Consider the following 27,713-nt stretch of genomic DNA (forward strand, 5'->3'; position numbering starts at 1 on the left):
ACCACCATGGGGAAACTGATCAGGATGGGGACGCAGGAGAGGCGGTTGCTCCGGCTGAGGCGGCTTCATTGGAGTCGCCTCCTTTTCCTATTAGGGATGTTGATCATTGGTTCCACCTATCAGCACTTGAGGAGACCTCGGGGCCTCCCCTCCCCATGGGCAGACGTTTCTTTCCAACAGCCTGTAAAGCTGGCCAGCAGGGACTTTCCCAGTGACAGGGTGATGGTGGCGAGCAGGGACCCTCCAGAAGCGGACTCTGAAATGCAGGATAAGATGCTGGCACCCCAAGCCACGGCAGGCAGGGATGAAGCAGCAACACTTAGCCAAACTATGGAGAGCACCCCTAGTATGCTCAGACGCACAGCCAAGACCACTCCGACGACTCCGACTCAGGAGAATCATCCCAGCCCAACAGCTGCAGGGACAGAAAGAATAAAGGAAAACATCCCGTCAACGCCCGGGAGAGAATTGCATCACTACACCTCAAGTTCAGGTAGACAAACCGTAAAAAGTTATACCCCAGCACCCCAGCGAGAAGTGAAGAGCTCCAGCCCTGCTCCAGCCAGGGGAATGGTGAAGAGGTACACCCCACCCCCACCTGCTGCAGTGGCACACACTTCGGCACCATCTGCGTTCGTGACGATGAGAACCAGCCACGCCACTGCCTCCAGGACAACCGTGAAAGAAAGCCAAACTACGGCAACGAATAAGGTAGTGGAGAGCAGCCCTCCGGAGAGAACAGTGCAGGAAGCTACCCGCATTGCTCTCAAGGAGACGGCTGAGCACAGCCCAGCTCTGCTGATGCAGGATGTGGACACAAACATCTTGACTTCTCCAAGGAGTACAATAAAAAAAAACCCCGTAACCACCCCCAGAAGAGTGGAAAAGAACAGCGCAACTGATCCCTTTAGGCTGGGGGGCAAGAAGAGCCCGACTCCCCAGGGAACAGTCCGGGAGCACTCCCTGGCCATCCCTGAGGAGCGAGTGACTGTGAGCACCATGACCCGCAGCAGCCCAGCAGACCCCGAGGCTTCCACTGCTGCCTGGAGGGTTAGGAATCCCATGCCCAGAACAAGTGCACCCCCCATCAGGACCACCTCCACCACTGTGAGGGGGCTGACAAGGAAAGCTTCCACAGCACCTGGAACCTCAGCAACCCCCAAACTCAGGGCAGATCCGACCACCCAGGTCCGTCACTGTGTGGTAGTGGAGTCAGCCCCAGCTGTGCCCACCAGCTCCTCCCTGGGCCTGACAACAGCGCTACTCCCCGAGGCCCCCAGTCCCAGCACCTCCATACAGCCCCCTGGCTGGCCAGACCTCCACTCCAAGGCAGAGTACCCCCCGGACCTATTTAGCGTGGAGGAGCGGCAGCAGGGCTGGGTGGTCCTGCATATCTTTGGCATGATGTATGTGTTTGTGGCCTTGGCCATCGTGTGTGATGAGTACTTCGTTCCAGCTCTGGGCGTCATCACAGAGAAGCTGCAGATCTCCGAGGACGTGGCAGGTGCTACATTCATGGCTGCTGGAGGCTCCGCCCCCGAGCTCTTCACCTCCCTCATTGGTGTGTTCATTTCCCACAGCAACGTGGGCATCGGCACCATCGTGGGCTCTGCTGTGTTCAATATCCTCTTTGTCATCGGCACCTGCGCCCTCTTCTCCCGGGAGATCCTCAACCTCACCTGGTGGCCCTTGTTCCGCGATGTCTCCTTCTACATCCTGGACCTGTCGATGCTCATCCTCTTCTTCCTGGACAGCCTCATTGCCTGGTGGGAGAGCCTCCTGCTGCTGCTGGCCTACGCCCTCTACGTATTCGCCATGAAGTGGAACAAGCAGACAGAGCTCTGGGTGAAGGAGCAGCTCAGCAAGAGGCCCCTGGCCAAGGTCATGGCCCTGGGAGACCTCAGCAAGGTAAGGACAGGCTTCTCTAGTCCCTTTGGGGTGGAGGGGTGGGAAGTAGAAGGTGCTGGGTCAGACCGCCAGAGGTGGGTGCTCTGGTTCCCTTGCGGCCAACACTTCCAGGCTGCCTGTTCTCTACACGGGTGCCTGAGCACTAGACGGGTGCCTGGGCACTACATGTGTCTGTGGCTGTGCTCCTAATCAGCCTATAAAATGGTTGATATCACGATGCCCATCGTCAGGGGAGGAAACGGAGGCCTAAGGCAGTTACATCGCTTGTTTGGAATCACATTGCAAATAGGTAGAGGAGCCAGGATTTGAACCCAGGATGGTCAGACTTGGATCCTAGGAAATAACATCACATTTGGGCTTTGTGTGGTGGGAAAAGTGATCATTATGTGCATGGTGTTCCGGGCTCACCCGGCACCCTCGCTGTCATTTAATCCATTTTGTTCACATTCCAGACTTGGAGGGGCTGCTGGTGGCTTGGATGAAGTCTGAGGAGGGAGGGGCTTATTTGGTTTTGTTTCTAAAATGTTGGGGAAGACAGGAGCCGCTCTCCTCCAGTGACAAGCCCTGGGGCAGGGCCTGTCTCTGTGCTGACTGGAGAGCAGATATTTTTTTTCTAGTAACTTCTCTGAACCTGGGAGGGACTTTCCTGCTAGATTCACTGGATGATTTGATGACCTGGAAGAGGAGATTGAAGGAGGAAGTGATCCCTGAGCATTCATCCCGAGCTTCTGTGTTCCTTGAGATTCCAAAGGGAGGGTGCCCTAGGGGACATGAGCCCTCTTCTTTCTTGCTCCCAAAGAGTGAGTTCAGGCCAGAGGTGGCTCCCAGCCTGCCGGTTTCAGGTCTCAGAGAAGCCACTAGAATGAGTAGAATTTTGCGTGCAAACAGTGGAAGGATTTAGCTACTTAATCCAGAGCAGTTCTGATGAGTGAGCAGGATGGAGACCGAACTCAGCAACATTTGAGAGTACATTAGGCCAGGGAGGTTAAGTGCATTTCCTCTAGACTTTTTCTTTTTATTTGAGAGGCACACACACACACACACACGGCCAGACATACAAAGGGCCAGGTGGGAGAGGGAAAGAGAGAGATAGCGAGTGAGCCTCTCTGCTGGTTCATTCCCCAAGTGCCGGCAACAGCTGAGGCTTAGGCCAAAGCTGGGAGCCAGGATCTCGGTCCAGGTCTCCTACATGGCAGGGACCCAACAACTTGAGCCATCACCTGCTGTCTCCCAGGGTGTACATTTTTTTTTTTAAAGATTTATTTTATTTATTTGAAAGACAGAGTTACAGAGAGAGAGGTCTTCCATCCACTGGTTCACTCTCCAGATGGCTGCAACGGCTGGAGCTGCGCCGATCTGAAGCCAGGAGCCAGGAGTTTCTTCCGGGTCTCCCACATGGGTGCATAACAGGAAGCTGGAATCAGGAATGAAAAAGGGACTTGAACCCAGCACTCTGTTATGGGATGTGTGCATCCCAACTGGTGGTTTAACTGCAGGACCGAATGCCCACCCTGCTTTAGAAGTTTTGAGACCACATGGCATTCTGGCCAGAGTGCAGAACTGAGGGCCAGGACACCGAGTTCTCACCCCCTTCACCTTTGGTTCCCTCAGTTAGCCGTGCGACCTTTGCCAGGTGCCTTCCTTTCTCTAGGGAGATGGCAGGGTCCAGTGGTGCTAACACTAACAGCCCTTGGCGATGGCCTGCCGGCAGGGTCCAGCACAGCAGTGGTCAGACAAGCTCCTTTTGCCTCATTTACTGCTGGCCCAGAAAGGACAAATGTCCCACCCTGGGTCCTACAGCCAGGAGGACAGCCCGAGAACACGGTCCCCTAACCCCACATTCAGCGCATTTCCCACCGCCCTGCTGCTCCACAAAGCCCAAGGCAGAGAAAGGGAGGGTCAGCGCTGCACAGCTCAAAATGAGGAAGTGGGCTGGGGGGGGGGGGGCTTCCTGATGAGGTTCTCAGGGCAGGCCTTGCTCAGGGGGTGGCCCTGCTGCCCTGCCCTGCTCCTCGGGGCTTGGAAAAATTCATGGAAGATGGAACTAAAAAATGTTCATGTTGGCTCGAAAAAGTTTTTGAAATCTATGCATAGCTTTTTTCATAACATGCACATTTTCGTGTCCTTGCTGAAGACCCCCTTGTACGCGTGGCCAATAGTTTCCAGAATGCCTCTGCCTTGCCTTCTGGTCCTTCAGAGTGCCCTGCCTTTATTGAAACTTAAAAATTCAGAATTTCCCATTTCATCAGAGCTAGATCCTCAAAGCAAAGTCTGTGCTCTCCATCTCTGCTTCTCAAATGGTTTTAAGAAAAGGGGCCTGGGGATGTGGGTGGGAAGGGTTCAGATGCTGTTTAGGATGCTCAGCCCCACATCAGAGCGCCTGCCCAGGTCTGCTCCCGACTCCAGCTTCCTGCTAGTGCAGGCTCTGGGAGGTAGTGGTGATGATCCAAGTCCTTGGGTTTCTGCCACCCATGTGAAAGACCTGGATTGAGTTCTCAGCTTCTGGAGTCAGCCCAGCCTAGAACCAGCTGTTGTGGGCATTTGGGGAGTGTCATGGGGAGTACATGGGAGCTCTGTGTCTATTTTCTGTCTGTCTGTCTGTCTTTCTCTCTGCCTCTCAAATACATTTTAAAAAAAAAGCTTGCCAAGAAAATGAAGCATAGTTGTGATTTCAAAAGAGGATGTGTAGCCGACTTAAGAGGCTCTTCAAGGGTCTTACTGGCCGCTGTTTGCCAGCCAGCAAGCAGGGTGCTGATTACAACTCTGGTCTCATCTATTTATTGAAACAGATCAAGTAGGATTTTGAGCTGGCAGTATTATTTGTTAGAAAGTGTGTTCAATTACTGGCCTGTCCTGTTCTTGAAACTATAAATCTGTATTTATTTAAAATTAAGAGCCTGCAGTTAGGACTTTCGGCACTAACGACTCTCTTCTAAAGATTAGTCCAGGGCAGGTGTTGGGCCTAATGGTTAAAAGCCGATGTCCCCCGGCTTCACTCCTGACTCCAGATCTCTGCTAATGCAGCCCCTGGGAGACCACGGTGATGACTCAAGGAAGTGGAGCCTGCCTCCCACCCCTGCCCTGCACTGGGAGACCTGGGTTGAGTTCCCAGCTTCTGGCTGGCTTGGATTCCAGCCAGAGGCTGGTGTGAGCATCTGGGGAGCAGGCAGAAGGGGAGCGCTGTTTGTCTCTCTCACTCTGCCTCTCTGCTTCTCAAATAGTTTTTTAACTATTGTGGATTTGGAGGGTTTTTTAGTTGAAGATTTGAAAGGCAGGGAGAGAGAGAGAGGGAGAAAGAATGACTCTTCATTCTGCTGGTTTACTCCCTAAATACCTGCAACACCTAGGGCTGGGCCAGCCAAAACCAGAAGCCAGGAACTGCATCCAGGTCTCCCATGTGGGCGGCGGGAACCCAAGTACTGGAGCCCTCATCCGCTGTCTACTCAGGAGCTGGATGAGGAGGGGAGGAGCCAGGACTCAAACTGTCACTCAGATACGGGATGCAGCAGCTCGCCCTGCTGTGCCATGGGGCCCACCCCGGGCTTCTCAGAGCCTTTACTGTACCTTCACAGCTGTGCCTGGCTGGCTCGGACTTATGACCTGCTGAGGGGAAAATAAGTCATCACGTATGTCATTGACAGACTGGGGGGGCAAGCCATTCTGTTTTGAATTTATGAAGCAATTCTACAGAAATCTAACCTTTGATCTAGTAAACCATGCTGATTTTAATTTTTTAAAAAATTTTTATGGCTTAATGTAAGTCTGCAGTCATCTTTAGTATTTTACCTATGAAAATGGACACACCTTGCCCAAACACCCACTGCCACCTACTGGGTCACACCTCTCCCCACCAGTGAGTCCTTTCTTAGCACATCGCCTTGGGAAGGCAGGTGGCCAGGGAGGCTGGGTCACAGCTGCAAGACAGTGGTAGGGGCCAACGGGCAGAGCCGGGGAGAAGAAATCGCAGGGCCACAGAGCTGAGGGCAGCACAGGCCAGCTCTTCACTGCAAAGAAACAGAAGCGGGAAAGACACCCTGACCGGCCCCTCCCTCTGTTGCCAGCCCGGCGTGCCACATAGAGGGGGCAGCCACGACATCAGGCTCAAGCTAGCCACTAAATGGGGAAACGCTGTTTATATTCCCCAGAAGGCTGATCCCAGCGTCTGGAACGCTAACAGCTGGGGGATGCGAGCTTAGCGATAGAAAGGAGTGGAGGTGGCCGGCGCCGTGGCTCAACAGGCTAATCCTCCGCCTTGCGGCGCCGGCACACCGGGTTCTAGTCCCGGTCGGGGCACCAATCCTGTCCCGGTTGCCCCTCTTCCAGGCCAGCTCTCTGCTGTGGCCAGGGAGTGCAGTGGAGGATGGCCCAAGTGTTTGGGCTCTGCACCCCAGGGGAGACCAGGATAAGCACCTGGCTCCTGCCATCGGAACAGCGCGGTGCGCCGGCCGCAGCGCGCTACCGCGGCGGCCATTGGAGGGTGAACCAACGGCAAAAGGAAGACCTTTCTCTCTGTCTCTCTCTCACTGTCCACTCTGCCTGTCAAAAAAAAAAAAAAAAAAAAAAAAAAAGAAAGGAGTGGAGGTGGGTATCCATGCTTATGGAGGGCCTGTTCCGGGCACACACGGTCTCACTGATCTCTCATGAGGTCCTACGCAGAGAACCACCCCCCACACCCCGTTCTGCAGTGAGGACATGCAGTCACTCTATCTGGGTTCTAGCGCAGGTGCCACTGCTAAGCTCCCCTCCGGCCCTGGGCAAGTCAGTGCCCCGGTCGCAGGGCCAGGCATAGACAGCACTAACTGAAGCGAGCCTACTGAGTCACCCCTGGCTCTGCTCCCCGGCAACGCGAGGGGGATGGACTGAGGCAGGAGCCGGCAAGGCCTTCCTGTACAGGCTGGATGGCGCATCTTTTACCCTTTGCCGCCGTGAGGTTCCTGCCGCAAGCACGCAGCCTGTCGCTCAGGCTGAGAGCAGCCAGATAAACCAACAACGGGGAGCAGCGCAGGTGTTTCTCCGAGAGCAGCACGCGCTAGGCGTTCTCTTCCTTGACACACAGACGGCAGAGAACGATCCCTTCTCTTACTGAAGAGTCGCTGGCCGTTCCCACGTTCCCGCGTTCCCGGATGGGCTTCCCAGCTGGAGTCTGCTGCCTTTCGCCCTGCCCGGAGTGTCCAGGATCAGGAATACAGGAGCTGACTCTAATCAGCACTCACTGAAGAGCGTTTCTAGAAAAAGACCAATGACTTGGTGTCAAACACAGACTTAGGTTCTGTATTACAGAGTCTCTCTTTTGTTACTGGCTAAAAAAAAATACAAACACTGCAGACAACAGTGTCAAGTTGACATATGTTGGCTTGAGGGTGCCTTTTATGACCCCGGTAAGGAAATGGCAAATATAAATATAGTTACCAATGCAGTCTAACTCAGCGCTCTTTGAGATTTTATACTCTGTTTAAAAGCTCTAAATATATTTACTCAGGTCAAAAATGAATCTTGGACCTGTTTTGATCATGCGTAGTCAGAGAAAGCCAACAGGGGGCGAGGTGGAGGCACGAGGCTGGCTGAAACGCCTTGTTGGTATTTGAAAGACCAGGGCTGGCCCAGGCTGAAATTGGGAGCTAGGAACTCAACCCAGGTCTCCTTCATGGATGGCAGGGACTCAACTACTTGAGCCATCACCTGCTGCCTCCAAGTGTGTGCATTAGCAGGAAGCTGGAGGGGAACCAAGACTCGAACCTGGACACTCTGACATGCCCTGGGCCTGCCCAGTTGGGGGGCCCTTCTTTATACAGAGTCTTATGATTAGCCAGGAAGAGCCCAGCACCTGCACGAGCTGTGTGATGGGCATGGCAGCCCCAGAGCGTACCAGCGGCAAGGGGGGCTGCAAGGCAGAGAACGAGCCTTCTCCAGGCTCCTTGGGAAGCCCCACGCCCACATTCTGCCCCTAGGCGTACCTCGGAATGTGAAACTCGGGGAAAATCCTTCCATTCTTCCCTGAATGCAGTCGAGGCTATTTTCTTCTTTGTAGAATATTTTTTTAGTCAATCAACCAGCAAGACCCCAAGTGGACAAACCTCCTTAGGGACTGGTCCTCCCTATCCTTGTCAGTGTTGACAGATTTATCCCAAAAACTCCTTCCTTCCTTCCTACCTTCCTTCCTTCCAAAGGCAGAGCTAGAAAGAGAGAGAGAGACAGAGAGACAGAGAGAGAGAGAGGTGTCTTCTATCTGCTGGTTCACTTCCCAAATGGTCACAATGGCTGGAGCTGGGCCAATTAGAAGCCAGGAGCCAGGAGCTTCTTCTGGGTCTCCCAAGCAGGTGCAGGGACCCAAGGACTTGGGCCATCTCCCACGCTTTCCTGGGCAATAGCAGAGAGCTGGATTGGAAGAGGAGCAGCTGGGACTTGAACCGGCGCCCATATGGGATGCCAGCACTGTAGGCTGCAGCTTTACTTGCTATGCCACAGCGCCGGCCCCCAAGGACTCCTGTCAGCAGCCTGTAGAGCCAGCTGCCTGCTATGTGTGTTCCCGGAGGCTGGGGAGTGCGGGGTGGCAGCTGTGGACAGGAAGCCCCACTGCCCATTCTCAGCTCCAGGGAATCCATGCTGCTCCCATAGGACCTATCCTGGACTGGGCAGAGGGGTCCCCTCCTTCTGTTTCTTGAACAGTAGCCGGTTTCACTCCAATTGTCAGGAAAAGATAGTGAGAGTAGAATTCTCAATGTTAAGGTTTCTTTTCCTCCTATAATTTTCTTAAGCTTTCAGCACTCACCTGCTAATGGGTGCTAGCAGATGACAAAATGGATGTGTGAGAAACAAACATTCACAGCAAAGCTCAAACACCTGACCACGCCTAGGCCACCAGCCTGTTTTTGTGGATGTGTGTAAGCTTGTAGGGGGAGATTTTTGTGTGCGTTCCCACAACACAATATTTTCTCCTAGTGCATCTGATGGGATTAAATAGGAAGTTAGTTGTTCATAGTATTCCAAAAAGAATAGCAAGGTTTCTATGTGTTCTGCCACCTGAATTTATTGGCAATATAAAGCAGGAAGTTTGTCAGTGTGGGGAATGGGCATGCCTACTATAAATAAATAACATGAACTAAGAAGATAAGTTCAGGATGTGACAGTGCTGAATGAGAGAAACAGTGTGTGTGGCATAGAGGGACTGGAGGCAGCAGTCCCTTTAGCAAGCAAGAACAGGAAGGACTTACTTTATAAACATTTTTATTTATAATTTTCACTTTATTTGAAAGGCAGAGAGAGACACACACACATACACAGACTAACAGACAGACAGCTCCCACCCACTGGGTCATCCCCAAATGCCTGCAACAGCCAGGCCTGGGCCAAGCCAAAGCCAGGAGCCAGGAGCTCCATCCAGGTTTCCCATGTAGCTGGCAGGGCCCCAAGTACTTGAGCCATCACCTGCTGCCTCCCAGGGTGTGCATTAGCAGGAAGCTGGATTGGAAGAAGAGGCAGGGCTGGACTCCAGGCGCTGTTGATACGGGCATCGGTGCCAAGTGCCTGCCCCCAGGGGAGGCTTCTCAGAGGAGTATAGGGACGAGGAGGAAAATCATCCCATGTTCCATGGGCAAGGATTCCTGGGTGAAGGAATAGACCTGCGAAGGCTCAGAGCTGGGACAGAACTTGATGCGTTAGAGGGAAGGGTGGAGCTGGAGTGGAGAGCGCGTCAGAGGAAGCGTGGTGAAGGGTGCCCCAGGGGAGGAAGGAGCGCGGGAGCATGGGTCAGATGCGGAGTCTGGATCTTATTTGAAGCTCCACAGGGAATAACATAATGAGAATCCCGTTTAAATGGCGACTCCCTAACAGCTGTTCGGAGAATGAATTGTAGCAGAAGAGAAGCAGAGTCCAGTTAGGCTGTTGTGGGCATTCAGCACACACATACATGCGCATCACGTGTGCACACACACTCACGTGTGCACACACACAGGCCAGTCCCCCCTTATCTGCAGGGGACGTGTTCCAGGACGCTCAGCGGATGCCTGAAACCTTAGATGTCACTGGCCCCTCTCTATATAGCACTTGCATTGTAAGCATCACTCTTCTTGCATTTTGGGGCCATAAGCACCAAAGTTCTTGATCTGATCTAATAACCAAGGTGGCTACTAACCAGCCGATGGAGGGGCAGCGTCTGCAGTGTGGGTGCACTGGACTAAGGGTCACTCACACCCCAGGCGGGACAGAGTGGGATGGTGCAAGATTTCAGCGCACTCGTCAGAATGGCACAAGATTTTAAATCTGGGAATTATCCATTTCTGGAAGTTTCCATTTAACATTTTCAGACCCTGGTTGATCAAGGGTAACAAACCACAGAGACTGAAACCATGGTAAGGGAGAGACTGCTGCATGAACACACACACACACACACACAGACCCCAGAGGAGTGCACTGGTTTGAGTGGTTCTGAAGGGCAGAGAAGTCTTTGGGGGTGTGCACCATGGGACAAAGATCAGTCTCTCTTGTCCCTCTGTGGACAGAACCAACCATCCCACAGGGTAGCCTGGCCCTGCCCAATTCCTGCCTTCTAACAAGAACTCGTTGGGTGAAGGTTGGGCGTGACGAACAGTGAGGCTGCCGGCCAGTGGGGGTTGGTGCTGTGGCCTCCTGTGTCGCACCACACTGACAGGTGTGTGTGGGAGGGTTTGTTACAATGCCCAGTGCCCCTTGCTGTTCAGAGCGCTTATTTCTGCTCTGTGTCACTCATCTGATGTGCATTCATTCAGCGTGTATCTGAGCAGTCCTTTAGAGTTCACCCCAGTCCCACACTTGCCCAGCACAGCACCTTTATCAATGCCTCTCCTTCCATGCATCCGGCATCTAGGTTAGCATCGGCCTCAATTCCAGACAGAGAACCGCATGCTAAACCTCTCTGTATCTCTAAAGCATCAGCATAGTGCCAAAGAAATAGTGGGTGCATCGAGGCGGCGCCGCGGCTCAATAGGCTAATCCTCTGCCTTGCGGCGCCGGCACCCAGGGTTCTAGTCCCGGTCAGGGTGCCGGATCCTGTCCCGGTTGCCCTCCTCCCGTCCAGCTCTCTGCTGTGGCCTGGGAGTGCAGTGGAGGATGGCCCAAGTACTTGGGCCCTGCACCCCATGGGAGACCAGGAGAAGCACCTGGCTCCTGGCTTCGGATCAGTGCACGTGCTGGCCACAGTGGCCATTAGAGGGTGAACCAACAGCAAAGCTGAAGAGAGAGGAGCATAGCAAGTCCCGTTCTGCTTCAGCCATGGAGGCCTGGGGGCAGGGAAGCCATGGGAGGTCCAGAGAGCGCCAGAGGCCACCTGGCGGCGTGCACTCACGGAACTCACCTTTCCTGAGTACCTGCTGTGTCCAGGACACAGAGGACATGGAGGACTGTATTGCCAGCTCACCGCATGCCTCCTGTATGACAGATTACACGGTGATTTGTCTTTAAGGACGAATGGCATTACAAGGCTGTGAATGCGAAGTGTGAACTCGCTGTGCACACAGCAGACCCGGAGCATGGAGGGCTGGCTGCTGCTGCATCTGGGAGGGGCCCAGGCCTGCCCCACAGCTGCCCCGAGACACCAGTCCCTGTCTGGTTGCACAGGCACGTTTTAGTGTCACACTGGGTGCCCACTGCTGTCACACAGCGTTCCAGGGGAGCCGTATCGTAGTGAGCGGGAGTGCAGGTGGGATGGCGGTAGAAGGGGACATTTGGGAAAACCGCAGGAATTCACCCTGGATTTTCCGGAAAAAAGCAAAGTGCAGAGGAATGGAGAAGACATTTTAGGCATTGGAACAGGCGTGGACAAAGCGACAGTGTTGGAGTAGCTTAAGTTTATTTAGAGGACAGTGATTGCCGAGCCTGCGACAGCTCAGTGGTGTCTGCCTGCCTTCCGGATGCTAGGGGCCGTCAACCTCTGTGTGTGTGAACACACACAAGGAAACCGGAGGACGTGCTATGAGGGAAAGCAGAGGGGACTGTGGCAGAGCCCTGCACAGAGCCCCCCCCCAACCCCCCCTGGAGGCAGGGGAAGAGAGCCCTGGGGTGAAGAGGCCCGGAAAGTCAGTGCTGTTGCTGAGCCAGCCTGGCAGGAGCGAGGCACGCAGGTGCAGCGCGCATGGCGGGGCTGGGCGGCTAAACACGCCTGCTGAGACCCGGTTCTCCGTGGGCGTGTTTCTGTGTCCCAACCTGAGGATTCCCCTGGAGAGAGGGGGAGGTAGGGACAAAGAGGGCGACTTTCTCCTCCACTTCTGGTGACTCCTGTCCCTGTTTGCAGCCGGGCGATGGGGCCGATGCGGTGGATGAGCCACAGGATAACAAGAAGCTGAAGGTGGGTGCCTGATGGGGCCACTGCAGGCTCTCAGCAGCTGGCCACAGACGCAGGGTGTGACGCTGGGGGTAGCGGTGTCGCATCCTGGGGGCCCCGGCCGTGGCCAGGCCTGGGAAGCTCCTGAGAGCGCTGCCAGCGTGGGACTCTCACCTCCAGTGCTCGTTCAGGAGGAAGTCTGCAATGTCACGGCTTGCTGAGTGACCTGGGGCCTCAGGCTCTGCGTCTGTGAAGTGACCAGACCAGATGAACTCAAGCCCTGGTGTACAGCTCACACATCGTGTGATTGCTTGATTTAAATTCCATGGCTTTGGAATGCCCAGGCACCGAGGGAAAGACAGGGAGAGCATGGGAGCGGGTAGGGGGCTGCGGTTTCCAGAAAACCATGTCTTAGCTGGCTGGCGTGCAGAGTGTCTGGGGAGAATTGTGGGGAACTCTGACAGGAGAGCCTGGGGCCCAGCCTCTGTGCCAAGATAATGTCCGGTTGGTTTGGAAGTTCTGTGTCACCACGGCCACTAGATGGCAGAGGAGTTCAGCTCCAGAGGGCCGGAGGGGCGGGAGGTGAGAGGAGGGGGAGGGTGGAGCAGGTGCCCAGGGGTTGGCTTTGGATGGTCCCCTGTAAATCAGCTGAGATTTCTCCACGAGTCACTGTGGATAAGTGTGTGTGCCCGTACAGTGTGTGTGTCTGTACAGTGTGTATGATAAGTGTGTGTGTCTGAACAGTGTGTGTGTCCCCGTGCAGTGCAGATACATGTGAGCTTGGGACCTGGAAGACTTGGGTGCTGGGCCAACACTTTGATTTCCTCCCTGCGTGAGCTTCCTTGAGTTATCGTTGCCTTTTCCATGGATGGTACCACAGCCTCGCTTCTCCCTGGGGGTGTGCCAGTGGGGCTGGCCCTGTGGGGCTGGTCACATGCAGTGGGTCTGTGTGGTGTGAGGCGCCCTTGTAGGAGGTGCACACCCTGGCCAGCGTGCAGTCCCTGGTGCACGTGGTCTGCTGGCTCCTTGTGGAGACCCCGGGGACCGCTGAGTACACAGGGGGACTCTCCTGGCTGGAGGCAAAGAAAGAGGGGAGGTTCTCCATGATCTCTATGGGAAAGAGGCAAGGGCAGGGAGGCCCTTGTGCGGCCCCTCCCCTGGCTCAGGCAGGGACCCGCTGAGGCCTGCGGCTTTCCCCTTGCCCAGCTCCCGTCCATGCTGACCCGAGGGAGCAGCTCGGCTTCTCTGCACAACAGCACGATCCGCAGCACCATCTACCAGCTCATGATCCACAGCCTGGACCCCATGGGGGAAGGTAAGCAAGGCCCCCCGACCCACGTGCTCTGCCCCGTCCGCTCCTTCTCCCTGCAGAGCTGCAATGCAGCAGGTTGGTGGTGGGGAGAGAGAGTTAGCAGAGCCTGGTAAAAGCCAGGCAGTCCGCGAGATGGGGCCCCGGGCACTCCCTGAGAGCGGGATACTTGGAACATGGAGGCTGAAGTGGGCAGGTACCCACACCCCACGACTTCCCTGCCTCGGCACCCCTCCCTGCGAGTGAAGGGGCTCACCTGCAGGTCAGCCATGAGTGGGTGTTGGGACTGTCCTCAGAGTTCCCGGCACAGTTGCCTGCCCACGAGTCGGCCCCAGTGTCCCGCAGAGACTCCAGCCAGGGAGGGGTGCTGACTGGCCAGGGCTGCTTCTGGGGGCCCTGCCCCGGGGCCTCACAGCCCAGAGGCCCCGAGTGGTCCTTCCCGCTGCTCCACATTCGGCTAGGAATTCCCCTCCCCCAGCCAAGAACTCTGGGAGCTGCCAGGACACTTGGGGGGGGTGGTGAGGAAAGGTCAAGGTCCCCCGCGCACCAGGGGCTGATGTCCCCCTTGACAGATGATGGAGGTGCTCGCGACTCACCACCCACCCTGCCGAGAGCCACCCAGCATGCATCTGAGGCCTCTGCCGGCCTCCTCCTGCTCTCCTTGGGCCCCGCCTCGCTGGGGCCCAGGCACGAGGCCCCTCAGGAAAGCCTGGGCAGGAGGGCCCATGAGCCACAGGGATGACCCTAGCTGACCATCCGGTTGGCACCAATGTAGGGGCCTCAGGGGCAGCCTGGGCTGCCAGGTGTTTAAAACCAGCGCACGCATATTGTACGGGGGTAGGGGGTGCGGGCTGGGGGTGGGGGGTGGTTCCGGAAATTCCTCAACGCCCTGAGTGTCAGCTCCAGAAAGAGGCCCTCGGTGGTCACAGAGCGCAGGCCGCAGCACCGGGCGGCTCCTGGCTGGCAGGGGTGGGCGCACCCGGCCTGCGCCCGTGGCGGCAGCTTGGCCACTTGCAGAGGAGTCATGGTGCCAGCCGAGCCCTGAAGAGAAAGCCCAGAGCCGCAGCAGCCGCCAGCTGGCCTACTTGTCCTAACAGGATTATGTGATGTGCAGGCCGGGCGAGGTCAGAGGAGATTGATGCTAAGGAGATGATCCGGCTGCACAGAGAGAGGGAGAGGGGAAAGGCCACATGAGGGAACAAGCACTGGACGCCACCAGGTCACCCCAGGGAAGCCCAGTGCACGGGGGTGCGGTGGGGTGGAGGGGGGCCGAGGTGGCCCTCGTGGTGACAGCCTGCAGGCGTGCCCTGGGGTGCGGTCCGGCCCAGAGAGCGCCCTGACTTTCCACCCAAGACTCCATCTGGGAGGAGCTCCGGGGAGACCCTTTGTTCCCACGCTGTGTTCCACGCCTTTCCGCAAGGCTGCCCGGGGATTCCTCCTCGCGCAGCAGAGTCGTTGCCTGTGCTTGGAGCTCTCCCCTGCTCCGGGGAGAGCTTTCCAGGGCCCTCACCTCTGGTGTGCGTGAGAGAGTGGGGGGCAGGGGGGCCCACAGCTGGCCCGCCCTCCTCGGTGGCTGTGGTGAGGGTGTGAGGAAAGCTTGGTTTTTCTCACCAGCACCCTGCAGCCCAGTGCCGACAGAATCCCTTGGTGCCGGGCCTGGAGTCTGGGGAGCCCCAGCTCCGTGGTGCTCAGCAGGACTGCAGTGCTCTGTGAAGGGCATGGGTGCAGGGTGGTGGGGGTGAAGGAAGCAGGCCCGTGCGGTGTGTGGCTCTGCTGGGCGCAGGCTGCCGGCGAGGGTTTGGGAGACGGGGCGAGGGGGACTCCAGGCCTGTTTGTTTCCTGCCCTTCGAAGGCAGCGGCTTTGCTGCCCAGCCGCCCGATTGCACCTTCTCAGGTTCCTCTCTGCCATCTGTGTAAGGGCCTGGGGGGAGACCTGACGCAGGTGCTCGGGAACAAGGGGCCTTCCTGGGTAGGGCAGCCGCTCTCGGCCGCTGATGTCAACTGGCCAGCAAGCATCATGGTGGCTGTGGCCGTTCCGGTGAAAACTTGCATTGACTCTTTGCTGCCAGGCACTGGGTTAAGCACATTCATGAATTTGATCTGTTGACAACTGCAGAATGTTCAGGTGAAGAACCTGAGTACATGCTGGCGCTGCGGCTCACTAGGCTAATCCTCCGCCTTGTGGCGCTGGCACACTGGGTTCTAGTCCCGGTCGGGGCACCGGATGCTATCCCGGTTGCCCCTCTTCCAGGCCAGCTCTCTGTTTGGCCCGGGAAGGCAGTGGAGGATGGCCCAAGTGCTTGGGCCCTGCACCTGCATGGGAGACCAGGAGAAGCACCTGGCTCCTGCGATCGGATCAGCGTGATGCGGCCATTGGAGGGTGAACCAACGGCAAAGGAAGACCTTTCTCTCTGTCTCTCTCTCTCACTGTCCACTCTGCCTGTCAAAAAAACAAAAAAACAAAACAAAAAAAAAAACCCTGAGTACAGAGACGCTAAGGGCCCTGCAGTGAGGTCCACGCTCTGCGGCGAGGGACAAGGATTCAAAGGCAGGAGAGTCCATGCCGACACAAGACGGGGGAGCCCTTGGCAGCTGCCTGAGCCCCTGCGAACATCTTGTCTAATGGACCCTCACGGGAGTGCTGCGTGTCACGGTGTCGCCTTTCTCGAGAAGAGACACTGAGGTCAGGGGGCACGCGGGCTTCCTGGAGTCGCCCAGTGCTCACGGGGCAGAGCGGCCTGGAAGCCGGGATCGATCCCTGGCGGCGCTTTGTTCTTTCAGTCGAGCCGCTGCCCCCTTCCCCCGGGCTGTGCAGCCGTGAGGACACTACGTCCCCGCATCTCTGTCTCTCCTCTCTCTCCCACTTTGCGATGACAGACAGAAAGCCCTGGGCATGTGGCCTGGCTGAGAGAGTGGCCCTCCCCATTCTTCTTGCCTGGAGACCCAGGCAGCCCTGTCTGTGCATGCTCCGCTCTGTGGGTCAGGGCTCAGGGCTCTGGAGGGGAGCCCCTCCTGGGCTCCAGGTTCCTGGGGTCAGAGAGGACTGAGGGTTTGCTGGGGAACAGCCTGTGAAGGTAGGCTCACGGTCACCAGCAGGCCCCTGGAGCAAAGCTGCAGGCAGATTCACGGACAGCTGTGCTACACAGGACTTTGCAGATCAGCTCCTTGGAGGGCGGCAAGAATAGCCCACCGCGGACCCCGCTGATCAGTGCTGCTGCTTGTCACGCCCTTCCAAGCTTGGATCAGAATCTTGTCAGTTCAGCACGGAAGCAGCCATCACTCGCGCTCATAAAGGAAAGAAATCATATTTGTTGCTCCTGAGTCCAACCACGTCAATTTGCCAGAGATGGCAAGTGACTTGCTCACGGTCACAGCCTGTTAATGGCAGTGCAGGGAGTCTAAGGGTCAAGTCTGGGAATCGGGCACCATGGCTCCCTAGCCCTGGGAGGATCAGAAGCCAGACATGGTGACTCCCATGTCCTCACCCACTTGTGTCGCTCTGGCTGCTCCGCTCAACGTCCTCAGCGAAAGGGCATGGCAGGGATGGTACCACGGTCCCAGATATGGCAGGGATGGTACCACGGTCCCAGATATGGCAGGGATGGTACCACGGTCCCAGATATGGCAGGGATGGTACCACGGTCCCAGATATGGCAGGGATGGTACCACGGTCCCAGATATGGCAGGGATGGTACCACGGTCCCAGATATGGCAGGATGGTACCACGGTCCCAGATATGGCAGGGATGGTACCACGGTCCCAGATATGGCAGGGATGGTACCACGGTCCCAGATATGGCAGGGATGGTACCACGGTCCCAGATATGGCAGGGATGGTATCACGGTCCCAGATATGGCAGGGATGGTACTACGGTCCCAGATATGGCAGGGATGGTATCACGGTCCCAGATATGGCAGGGATGGTATCACGGTCCCAGATATGGCAGGGATGGTACCACGGTCCCAGATATGGCAGGGATGGTACCACGGTCCCAGATATGGCAGGGATGGTATCATGGTCCCAGATAAGATGTGTTTCCTTTCTGCTCCGCAGCCCGCCTCTCCAAGGAGAAGGAGGAGAGCTTGAATCAGGAGGCCCGGGCCCCACCCCAGGCCAAAGCAGAGAGCAAACCCGAAGGTGAGAGGATGGCCACACGGCGGGCGCGTTTCCTCCTGCTGCCCGCTCCCCTCCTGAGCCGGGATGCTGCTCCCCAGGCCACCTCCCCCGGGGCCTCCTCCTCCCGAGAGCGCCCCCTGCAGCTCCATCTGCACTTTGCTCAGATGGGGTAGGCGAGGTGCCTCCCTAAGGAGACTCTGCTGGACTGTTTCCTCTTCCTGTCACTCCTCCCAAGGCCCCTGTTGCTGCTGACTGCTCTGAGGACAGGCTCTGCTCAGTGAGGGTCGGCCACCAGGGCTGCGGGACAGAAGTCTAGCACCTGGGGAGCAGCCGGGACTGGGGCAGTGGGAGGATTGCGGCTGCCACGTGAGCTCTGTAAGGGCACCAGGCTGTCCAGGCCACCTGCGAGGTCCAGCATGCTCCCCAGAGGCTGCGAGAGGCCAAGGGACTTGCCCAGAGTCCCAGAGCCAGGAAGTGAGAGCACTGTACCCAAGCAGCTCTCCACTCTCCGAGCCTCCTTGCCGCAGTCCTGTTCCCAGGCGTTGTGGCTGCTGCCTTTGAAACCAGCAGGATCCTCCCCAGAAGCCCCACCCCGAGTGCTGGGCGCCCAGGCCTCTCCCTGTTCCATCACTCAGGCTGCTCAGGGGAGCCACGGCCACAAGGGCCGAGATGCAGACGTCTGTGAATACAGGGAGCAAAGACAGCCACTGCCCACCGGCCCTGTCACCCGCAGTGATCGCGGTAGCAGGCCATTCACCACGCACGTCACATCTTCCTTTTCCTGCAGACACAATCCGCCCCCAGCCCTCCTGATTCCCTGAAGCCCAGCAGCCCCGTAGTCGCTGGCACGGAACCCGGTCCTCTCTTCTGACCTAACACACGTTTTCCTTTAAAGAGGAGGAGCCGGCGGAGCTCCCTGCGGTCACAGTCACACCAGCGCCCCCTCCGGAGGTCCAGGGACAGGAGGAAGAGGAGCCTGGCAGCCAGGTAGGCACCAGCCTCTGCACAGGTGGAGGACTCGCTGGCCCCAGCCCCTTCCTCCCGGGGGACCTGAGGCTCATCCCTCCGCGGCGAGCGCTGCCAGTCCGTTCACTGTGGCACCGTGGCGGGGTGAGCTGTCATGCGCTCTAAGAACACAGGAGTATTGCTGGGACTGTCGGCGGCTGGGGGCCAGAGAGGCCAGATAGCTCCAGGGCACCAGGCGGCCGGCAGCCAGCGGGCTGTTGTGGGGTGGAGGCCGCCGCACTTTCTGGGCACGACATTGCCTGCTGCTGCACTTGGGCAGGCTCCTCGCCTCGTCTGCGGGGCCTTCAGTCCGGGCCCTGCTCTGTCTTCATGGCCTCAAGGCCTCTTTGTCCACCGTGCTCAGGCCAGCCGGGATCTCTCATCTCCATGCCCGCGGACCCTGCAGGCCTTGGCTCCCTGGAATGCCTTTCAGAGAGCCTCCCCTCGCTGCACCCCTTCAGGCCAGCATAAATGCCCCTTGACCCGGAAGCTCCACCCCCCATCTGAACGCCCATGCTGCTTTGCTCCGGTCTCAGGGTTCTCATCATGACCTGCCTTGTCGTGGCCTCCTTAGCGCGACGCCTGAGGGCGGGCTCTAAGCCCGAGTCCTCTCTCGCCTGCGGAGGGAAGCGTAGTGCCTGCCACACGGCTGCACCCCACGGGCTGCGTGGCAGAGAGTGGACACAGAGCCCTGTCCCTGCTTGTTTTTTTTTCGTTGTTTGTTTTTCTCTACCATATTTTTATTTTTTCTTTAAACTTTTAATAAATATAAATTTTGAAAGTACAACTTTTGGATTATAGCGGCTCCCCCCCCCCCCCCCCCCGCCATAACCTCCCTCCCACCCGCAACCATCCCATCTCCTACTCCCTCTCCTATCCCATTCTTCATCAAGATTTGTTTTCAATTATCTTTATATACAGAAGATCAACTTGGTATATACTAAGTAAAGATTTCAACAGTTTGCACCCACACAGATACACAAAGTGTAAAGTACTGTTTGAGTAGTAGTTAATTCACATAGTACAACACATTAAGGACAGAGGTCCTACATGGGGAGCAAGTACACTAACTCCCGTTGTTGATTTAACAACTTACACTCTTATTTATGACGTCAGTAGTCACCCGAGGCTCTTGTCAAGCTGCCAAGGCTATGGAAGCCTCTTGAGTCCATAAACTCCGACCTTATTTAGACAAGGCCATAATCAAAGTGGAAGTTCTCTCCTCCCTTCAGAGAAAGGTACCTACTTCTTTGATGGCCCGTTCTTTCCACCAGGATCTCACTCACAGAGATCTTTCATTTAGGTCTTTTTTTTTTTTTTTTTTTTGGTCACAGTGTCTTGGCTTTCCATGCCTGAAATGCTCTCATGGGCTTTCTAGCCAGACCTGAATGCCTTAAGGGCTGATTCTGAGGCCAGAGTGCTGTTTAGGGCATTTGCCATTCTATGAGTCTGCTGTGTATCCCGCTTCCCATGCTGGATCATTCTCTCCTTTTTAATTCTATCAGTTATTATTAGCAGACACTTGTCTTGTTTATGTGATCCTTTTGACACTTAATCATATCATTAGATCAATTAGGAACCAAAACTGATCACTTTGACTAGTAAGATGGCATTGGTACCCTGCTTGTTTTTATTCCATGCCCAGCAGAATGGCAGTGTAGCTCAGTCTTAAGTCTGCAACTCTGGGTCTCTGTGTGGTGCCGGGAGTACACTCGGGAGGCTCATGGCAGCCACTCCATGACAAGGGACTCAGAGGATACAGAGGGCCGTCGTGGACCTGGCACAGGAGGTGAAGCTTTGTCCAGGCCCGAGAAGGCATCTGGGACCCCAGTGGCTCCTCCTCCCCACCCTGGCTTCATTTGTTTTCCTCATTAGCACACAGCCCTAAGCCACTTCGGTTCTGCAGATCACAGGGGCCTCAGCCAGTTACTGCTTCCTGCTCTTCAGGTCAAGGGGCCAGCTTGTGTCTAAGCAGCTGTGGCCTGGGTGCAGTGGGGTGCTTTGACTCCATCGTGGAAGTGGGGAGCCACCTGTTCAGCTGCAACTGTTAGGGTGACAGTCCTCAGAGAAGAGACCGCAGGCTGGGCAGACGTTCCCAGACCTGTCCATGTAAACGACGTGGCATCCGCTCTGGAGTCTTCTTCCCTCGGTGAGCAGGGAGGGCAGGACGGGTTTGAACTAGAATCCTCTCTCTGCATTCCCAGCTCAAAGCACAACTCCACCAGATACTGTTTTTTTTTTTTTTTTTAAAGATTTAATTATTGATTTGAAAGTCAGAGTTACACACAGAGAGAACAGACAGAGAGGTAGAGAGGTAGAGAGGTAGAGAGAGAGAGAGAGAGAGAGAGTTTTCCATCCGCTGGTTTACTCCCCAGCTGGCTGCAATGGCCAGAGCTGCCCCGATCCGAAGCCAGGAGCCAGGAGCTTCTTCCGAGTCTCCCACGTGGGTGCAGGGACCCAAGGACTTGGCCATCTTCTACTGCTTTCCCAGGCCACAGCAGAGAGCTAGATCGGAAGTGGAGCAGCCGGGTCTTGAACTGGCGCCCATGTGGGATGCCGGCACTGCAGGTAGCGGCTTTGCCGGCTACGCCACAGCACCGGCCCCTCCACCAGATACTATTAGACTTCTTCAGCAGTGGTTCCTGATCTTAGCTGCATATTTCAGTAATTTGGAGAAACTTAAAAAAAAAAAAAAAAAACAACTCTAGGCCTAGCTCTCTACCACTTAAATAAAAATATCTGGGGTGGGTCCTTGGGCATAAATAGTTTTCAAAGCCCCTCACTGATTTTTTTAAAAAGATTTATTTATTTGAAGGGCAGAGTTAGAGAGAGAGAGATCTTCCATCTGCTGGTTCACTCCCAAATGGCTGCAACAGCCAGACCTGGGCTGATCCAAAGCTTGGAGCCAGGAGCTTCTTCTGGGTCTCCCAGAAGGGATCCAAGGACTTGGATCATCCTCTACTGCTTTCCCAGACCATAGCAGAGAGCTGGATCGGGAGTGGAGCAGCTGGGTCTTGAACTGGTGCCTATGTGGGATGCCGGTGCTGCAGGCAGCAGCTTTACCCGCTTTGCCACAGCGGCCCCCTCCCCCCATTGATTTTAATATGGATAGGCAGTGGAGCTGAGAATCGCCAAACACCCTGCAGGGGTTGCCAGTAGCATGACACTTGCCACAGGTGACATATGTACTCCATGAGCACACAGCCCAGTGTCAGTTGCCCAAGGGACTAGACCATCATGGGTGCCTAATCTGAGGGCCTTTAGTGACTGTAGTGTGTGCATGGGGACAGTCCCAAACACTGGTCTGCACTTGGGAGCTTGTTAAAATACAGATTCCGGGCTTCCAATTCCAGAGATTGGAATTCAATCAGGAAGTCCTTATTTCTAATAATCTCTCCAGGCTACCAGGTCTAGGACCCAGAGATGTATTTCAGGCCTGGCATTTGTAAAGCGGGGAAGCTGGTGGCTAAAAGGCTGAGAGCTGGCCTGTGTTCGAATCCCAGCTTCATCACTTCCATAGTGTGTGGACCATGGGCACAATATGTAACTTCTCATTATCCTAGTTTCTCCGTCTGTAAGATGGGCATACTTCTTTCTTAATCATTGTTGACTCACGAAACATAGTAAGTACTAGCTGTTACTATGGAACCACTTAGCACGGTGCCTGGCACATAAAGCCCGCAAGCATCGCCCTTATTCTACGCATATAAAGGAACGCACACTTTAGGAGTGTGGGTAGACTCAGCAACGTTATGACCAGCAAACGATTAGGATGCCATAGCAGGTGACACGAATGGAGCAAAGTGTGGAGGGGACAGTCCTGTTCCACTCTGCAAGGTCTGTGTTCAGTTTTGGAGGCTTCCTCGTGGAACATAAGCTAGTAAGGAGGAATTCACTACAACGGGGAGAGGTCTGCGGCGCACAGCCCGGGACAGTGATGGCGGGATCCTGGAGCCTTGACTCCGGGGAAGAGGGCCATCCTGTGGAAGGCTCGTCCGACGCGGCTTCAAAGACAAAACCTAGACGCCAAGGGGGGACTTCGGCAGAGATCTGGAGCTGGCAAAGATGACAGACGCTGCTTTGGGTGGCGAGGGCTCCACCGGGTGCAAGGGTCGTGGTGGGAATGTTGCTCCATAATTGCACGAGTTTTCTCCTCAAACTGAAGTTTTCAGACACAGTCGGAGAACAGCAACTGGGAGATGGGAGAAGTGGCGAAGGAGGGCAGGCGGGCCATTCTCGCATGATAATGTGTTGGCTTTGCCTTGCAGGAGGACGTGGCACAAGCTGAGAACGCAGGCCAAACAGCAGGGGAAGAGGGCGCAGCTCCTGGGGAAGGGGAAACCGGAGAGAAGAGTGGAGGTGAAGCTCAGGCAGACGGCGAAGGCGGGACTGAGGCAGGAGGCAGCGTGTGTGGAGGTGGCATGGAGGCAGGCGGAGGAGGAGACGGACCTGGAGGTGGAGGTGAAGGTGAAGGTGAAGGTGAAGCTCAGACAGACAGCGAAGGTGGCACAGAGGCAGGCGGAGGAGGAGACGGACCCGGAGGTGGAGGTGGAGGTGAAGGTGAAGGTGAAGCCCAGGCAGGAAGCACAGAGCCCAGCCAAGGTGATGGCAAAGAGGAAGTGCAAGCCCGAGATGGTGACGAGGGGGAGACCGGATGCCAGGAAGCCAATGCCGGACACCAGGGCGAAGCCAAAAGTGATGAGAAAGGTACAGACGGCGATGGAGGAGGTGATGGAGGTGACAGTGAAGAGGAGGAGGAGGAGGAGGATGAGGAGGAGGAAGAGGAGGAGGACGAGGAGGAGGAGGAAGAGGAGGAGGGAAATGAGGAACCTCTGTCCCTGGACTGGCCTGAGACCAGGCAGAAGCAGGCCATTTACCTCTTCCTCTTGCCCATCGTGTTCCCGCTGTGGCTGACGGTGCCGGACGTCCGGAGGCAGGCGAGTGTGTCCAGCTGTACCTCAGGCTGTGTGCCCCAGAGGGGCTGTGGGGTCTCTAGGCACCCAGCGAGGTGGAGGGGGAGGGAAGGCAGCAGCTAGGCAGGGCCCCTCCACTGGGATCTGGCATGAGTCCGCACACCTGGAGGGCCCCTGAGCCCAGCGGAGCCCGCACTGATGGCTGGGCGCCGGCCCCGCCTTCCCTGTGCCTTGCAGAAGTACACTGCAAGCAGGGTGGACTCCTCCCTCTTCACTCCCACCCGCGCTTCCTGTCACCGGGAGTGACACCACGGAACCTCCTCCATAGTCTGCAGGGTGTTTTGAAAACCAGGGTGCTAACTGCTCCTCCCCAACATTCCTGTTCACAGGGAACGGTCTGACCGATGTACTCCATCCAGGGTGGTCCACGTTCTGTCTCTGGGTCCACAGAGGGGCAGGGCAGTTTGCAAATGCCAAACCCAGCGTCTAGATGGGGCTGGCTCTAGGGCAAGCAAATAGCTCTCCTGTTTGGTGACGGCCAAGCACCCCCTGGCAACCCTCCCACCTTCCAACCCTTCTTTTCCCACTCATCTCGACAGCCTTGGCTTGGAAGTCTCAGACCTCCCCATCACTTCCACCCGGACTTGTCACGGACTCTGGGGCTCCCTCAGAAGGGCCAGAGCCCTTCAGCTTCTGCCACTTATTTCTCTTCCAACAGGAGTCTAGGAAGTTTTTCGTCATCACCTTCCTGGGATCCATCATATGGATAGCCATGTTCTCATACCTCATGGTGTGGTGGGCTCACCAGGTGAGTGCCCGCAGCAACAGAATCCTGTGGACACGGTTTCCCCTGAGGAGTTCCGGGCACCCAGGGACACCCAGGACCAAGGGGACGTGTGCAGTTTCTGTGCAGCTGGTAAAGACTTAGGAGACTTTCAGTCCCAAAGGAGGCAGTGGCTTTTCCACCTTAGAGAAGTCACGCTGCCTCGCGTGACCCAGAAAGCCCTTCACATCTGGATCCCAGCTGCCCCTTGGCCTCACGCCCTGCTTTCTCTGCCAAGTCCTCCAACCCTTCCCTAGCCTTGAGAGCCTGCTCACCTCCGCCTGCTCCCTGGCATCCACGGCCCTTGTGTTCTGCCTGAACACTGAAGTGGGCGGAGCCGGGACTGGGGGTGACAGGCCGCGGGCAGGGCTGGTGCTGTGCTCTTGGGCCCTGGGAGCCGGCAGCTCCATGTTTCTGACAACGCAGATGCTGACACGAGCACGAGAGCGGTTCTTTAGAGGAAGGCAGAGGTGTCAGACAGGCACATCTGCTATCATGGAAAGCATTTAGAGCCTCTCTGGGGCTGACCTACTCCCTCACTAGCCGGGACTGAGCTCCTTGGAAGGTGTTTAGTTCGTACAAAGCGGCTGTGGTTGGGGCTGTGAAACAGTCTCGGGTTTTTCACCTGCTGTTGTCGTGGCTTCTCACGCCTGTTTTTACTAGGTTGGTGAAACAATAGGAATCTCTGAAGAGATTATGGGCTTGACAATCCTGGCCGCAGGCACGTCCATTCCCGACCTCATCACCAGCGTGATCGTCGCTCGGAAAGGCCTGGGAGACATGGCTGTGTCAAGCTCTGTGGGCAGTAACATATTTGACATCACCGTGGGGTGAGTGGCGATATTACTTTCCAAGGCATGTTAAGTGTGGCTGGAAACACATACCGCGTTGGCTCTGCTCACTGGTTTTCTCGGTATACATCGAACAAAGGGTTTTCATATTGTTAGCTTCTACAGGCAACAAAGTGCCCTCCTGTCACAGCCCCATGGGATCACAGAAGTGAAGTGCAGCCTGAAACCTCACTAGAACTTACAGATGAATTGAAAAGTCAAGTTCCTTCCATTCCGTTACCAAACACAACCACAGAGCTTCAGAGTTATGGAGGCTGGGTTGAAGGAGCCAGGCTTAATTTCACTTCTTGATATTCCTACTCCTTTGTGTTTGCCCTGCTAGTGCAGAGGCTTAGAAAAGAAAATTCTCGTTCAGGCCAACGCACATCTTCTGGGCCCCACCGCCCCCAACCTTCCAGGTGTGCATGTCAGGGCAGAGCACCTGGCTTTTCTTATTTCCCTAGTCATGCCCTGGATTTGTTTCCCTTAATTTGAATTTGTGTGTGTGTGTGTGTATGGAGCAGGAGAAAGGCATGGAGGGCCCTGGTCACTGAGGAATTTAAAGAAACCTTATCCCGGGGTAGCCTTATGAAAACACAGACATTAAAGTCATGGATCCGCTGACTTGGGTAAGTCATATGGAAATCATTAAATATGCAGGAAAAGAAAAGCTCAAACCCAGAACAATTCAGGTGAATCTTGGCTCTCCAGGTACTAGCTGTGTCTCTGGGCAAGTAATTCAATTTCCATGAACCTTGGTTTCCTCATCCCTGAAATGGGGAAAATTTCTATTCTACTTCATTGCTTTTTTCCCTACCTCGCTGGTAGAAAAATACATGTTTTTGCAAATGATAAGTTACTAACCATGTATATGGGCTAATTACAAACCTGAGGAATATTCACAGTGTTTTTTCAATCTTGCAGCTTGCCTGTTCCTTGGCTGCTTTTCTCTCTTATCAATGGATTACAGCCTGTTCCCGTCAGCAGCAATGGCTTGTTCTGTGCAATTGTTTTGCTTTTTCTCATGCTGCTGTTTGTGATCTCTTCCATCGCATCGTGCAAGTGGAAAATGAACAAGATCCTGGGCTTCACGATGTTCCTCCTTTACTTCGTGTTCCTGATCATCAGCGTGATGTTAGAAGACCGGATCATATCCTGTCCCGTGTCTGTCTGAGGCTGACTCTGGTCGTGGATCAGAAGCCCATGCCAGAAGTTATCGTACCTCTTGTCTCATTAATGAAAGAGTGAACTCAATGCAGGACAGTGAACTGAGCGGCCCAGAACCTCTGACGTGAATGTGATCTGGGACGAAGCTTTCTCCTCGGAAACACTCGCAACTCTGCAGGGGCTGCGTTCCTACCCCTGACTCGTGCACACAGCTATCACGGGAAGGCTGAAGGATCCCTGGAGGCAGAGGGTTTTCTAATTTGAGCTCTAATTGGGGTGCGGGTTGGGACAGGCATAGCAGCAGGAAGACAAGCTCCATGCTCTCAGTCCCTGGTCGTTCCTGAAAAGCTGCTGGCCCAAAGATGCACATGTGGTCTGAAACTCACACTCGTGGCGCCTACGCCCAAGCACAGATCTCGATGAGGTATCCCCTCTTCTCCTATTCAAATGTGAGGTTCTCTCAACTTTCTGATCACTACAGGTTCAGTTTTTGAGTTTAAGGGGCTAAGGCTAAAGGAAAAAAGGAAGCATAACAAGAATCAATTATCACTCCACTTCACAGTCCAGTGAAACAGCCGGCAGATTTTCTAGCTTAAAAAGACTACACTAGCTCTTGTTGCATTTCTGAGAAATGAACATGTGTAATTTGCCCTTGAGTTGGAATGCGTGGAGATTAGGGAAGGAAAAAGCCCAGAATCAGCAGAGTGAAACTGGCTTAGAAATTAAGACACCCAGTGAGGCAATGCTATTTTTGCATGTCAACTTGTATAGGATTATAAAGCCGGAAGACTGCTTGTGTGGTTTCTAAGTGGATTTTAAGGTGATAACAAGGAGAAAAATCCAAAAATCCTTAACACAGCGACAACATAGTGAGAAGAAGAGTATTACCACTTCCCAGACAGCTAGTGTAAAGGACACCAGTATTTTCAACACTTCTGTGGCTCAATGTTTTATGTGGCATTTGATGTGCTTGTATCTTAAATACCTCTGCTTGCTGCTCTTACCAGCATCAAGTTAGGGGACACATTAGAAATGGAACAGTTTTGTTATTGTTTCTAGAGAAAAAGGAACTTAGGTGACTGCAGGTGTTAATGGTAACCAGGGCTTTAATCACCGCACCAATGCAAGAATGATTCACTGAAGACAAGATGGCAGGACAGATGTGGGGAAAAATCAGTAATTTTGGTGTTGAAGGGCTATATCTTTTAAGATGATCTGGTTAATTTAATTGCCTCATTACTCCAGGATTCTCAGTCTTGGAAATAATTTTTATTAAATTTCAACAAATTATGAGTCCCAGTAGTATTTTACTTAGCAAACATGGATGGCTCGTATCTATCTTGCCTTT

At 55.2% G+C, this 27,713-nt stretch overlaps 1 protein-coding gene across 4 annotated transcripts; it reads left to right on the top strand.

Moving 5' to 3' along the window:
* SLC24A1 (solute carrier family 24 member 1) lies at nt 1-27,557 on the top strand. 4 transcript variants are annotated; one of them, XM_062206151.1, is made up of 10 exons: nt 1-1,908; nt 12,173-12,226; nt 13,409-13,517; nt 17,565-17,648; nt 18,523-18,614; nt 22,901-23,135; nt 23,259-23,569; nt 24,264-24,353; nt 25,032-25,198; nt 26,123-27,557. In XM_062206151.1, the coding sequence occupies exons 1-10, from the start codon at nt 7-9 to the stop codon at nt 26,370-26,372; spliced, it is 3,294 nt and encodes a 1,097-aa protein (XP_062062135.1). In that variant the 5' UTR covers nt 1-6; the 3' UTR covers nt 26,373-27,557. The 4 variants fall into 4 exon arrangements, with proteins under 4 accessions (XP_062062135.1, XP_062062137.1, XP_062062136.1 ...); XM_062206153.1 differs by lacking the exon at nt 24,264-24,353; XM_062206152.1 differs by lacking the exon at nt 12,173-12,226.
* The last annotated feature ends 156 nt before the right edge of the window (nt 27,558-27,713 follow it).

Source organism: Lepus europaeus, chromosome 11, assembly GCF_033115175.1.
Source record: "Lepus europaeus isolate LE1 chromosome 11, mLepTim1.pri, whole genome shotgun sequence".
Taxonomy (NCBI): domain Eukaryota; kingdom Metazoa; phylum Chordata; class Mammalia; order Lagomorpha; family Leporidae; genus Lepus; species Lepus europaeus.

What these genes read in the sequence shown, in the direction of transcription:
- SLC24A1 (XM_062206151.1), top strand. Translation starts at nt 7, where the DNA reads ATGGGGAAACTGATCAGGATGGGGACGCAGGAGAGGCGGTTGCTCCGG. An exon ending in CCTGGACCCCATGGGGGAAG is followed by an intron (nt 13,518 to 17,564) that starts GTAAGCAAGGCC and finishes TCTGCTCCGCAG; the next exon opens with CCCGCCTCTCCAAGGAGAAG. An exon ending in ATATTTGACATCACCGTGGG is followed by an intron (nt 25,199 to 26,122) that starts GTGAGTGGCGAT and finishes TCAATCTTGCAG; the next exon opens with CTTGCCTGTTCCTTGGCTGC.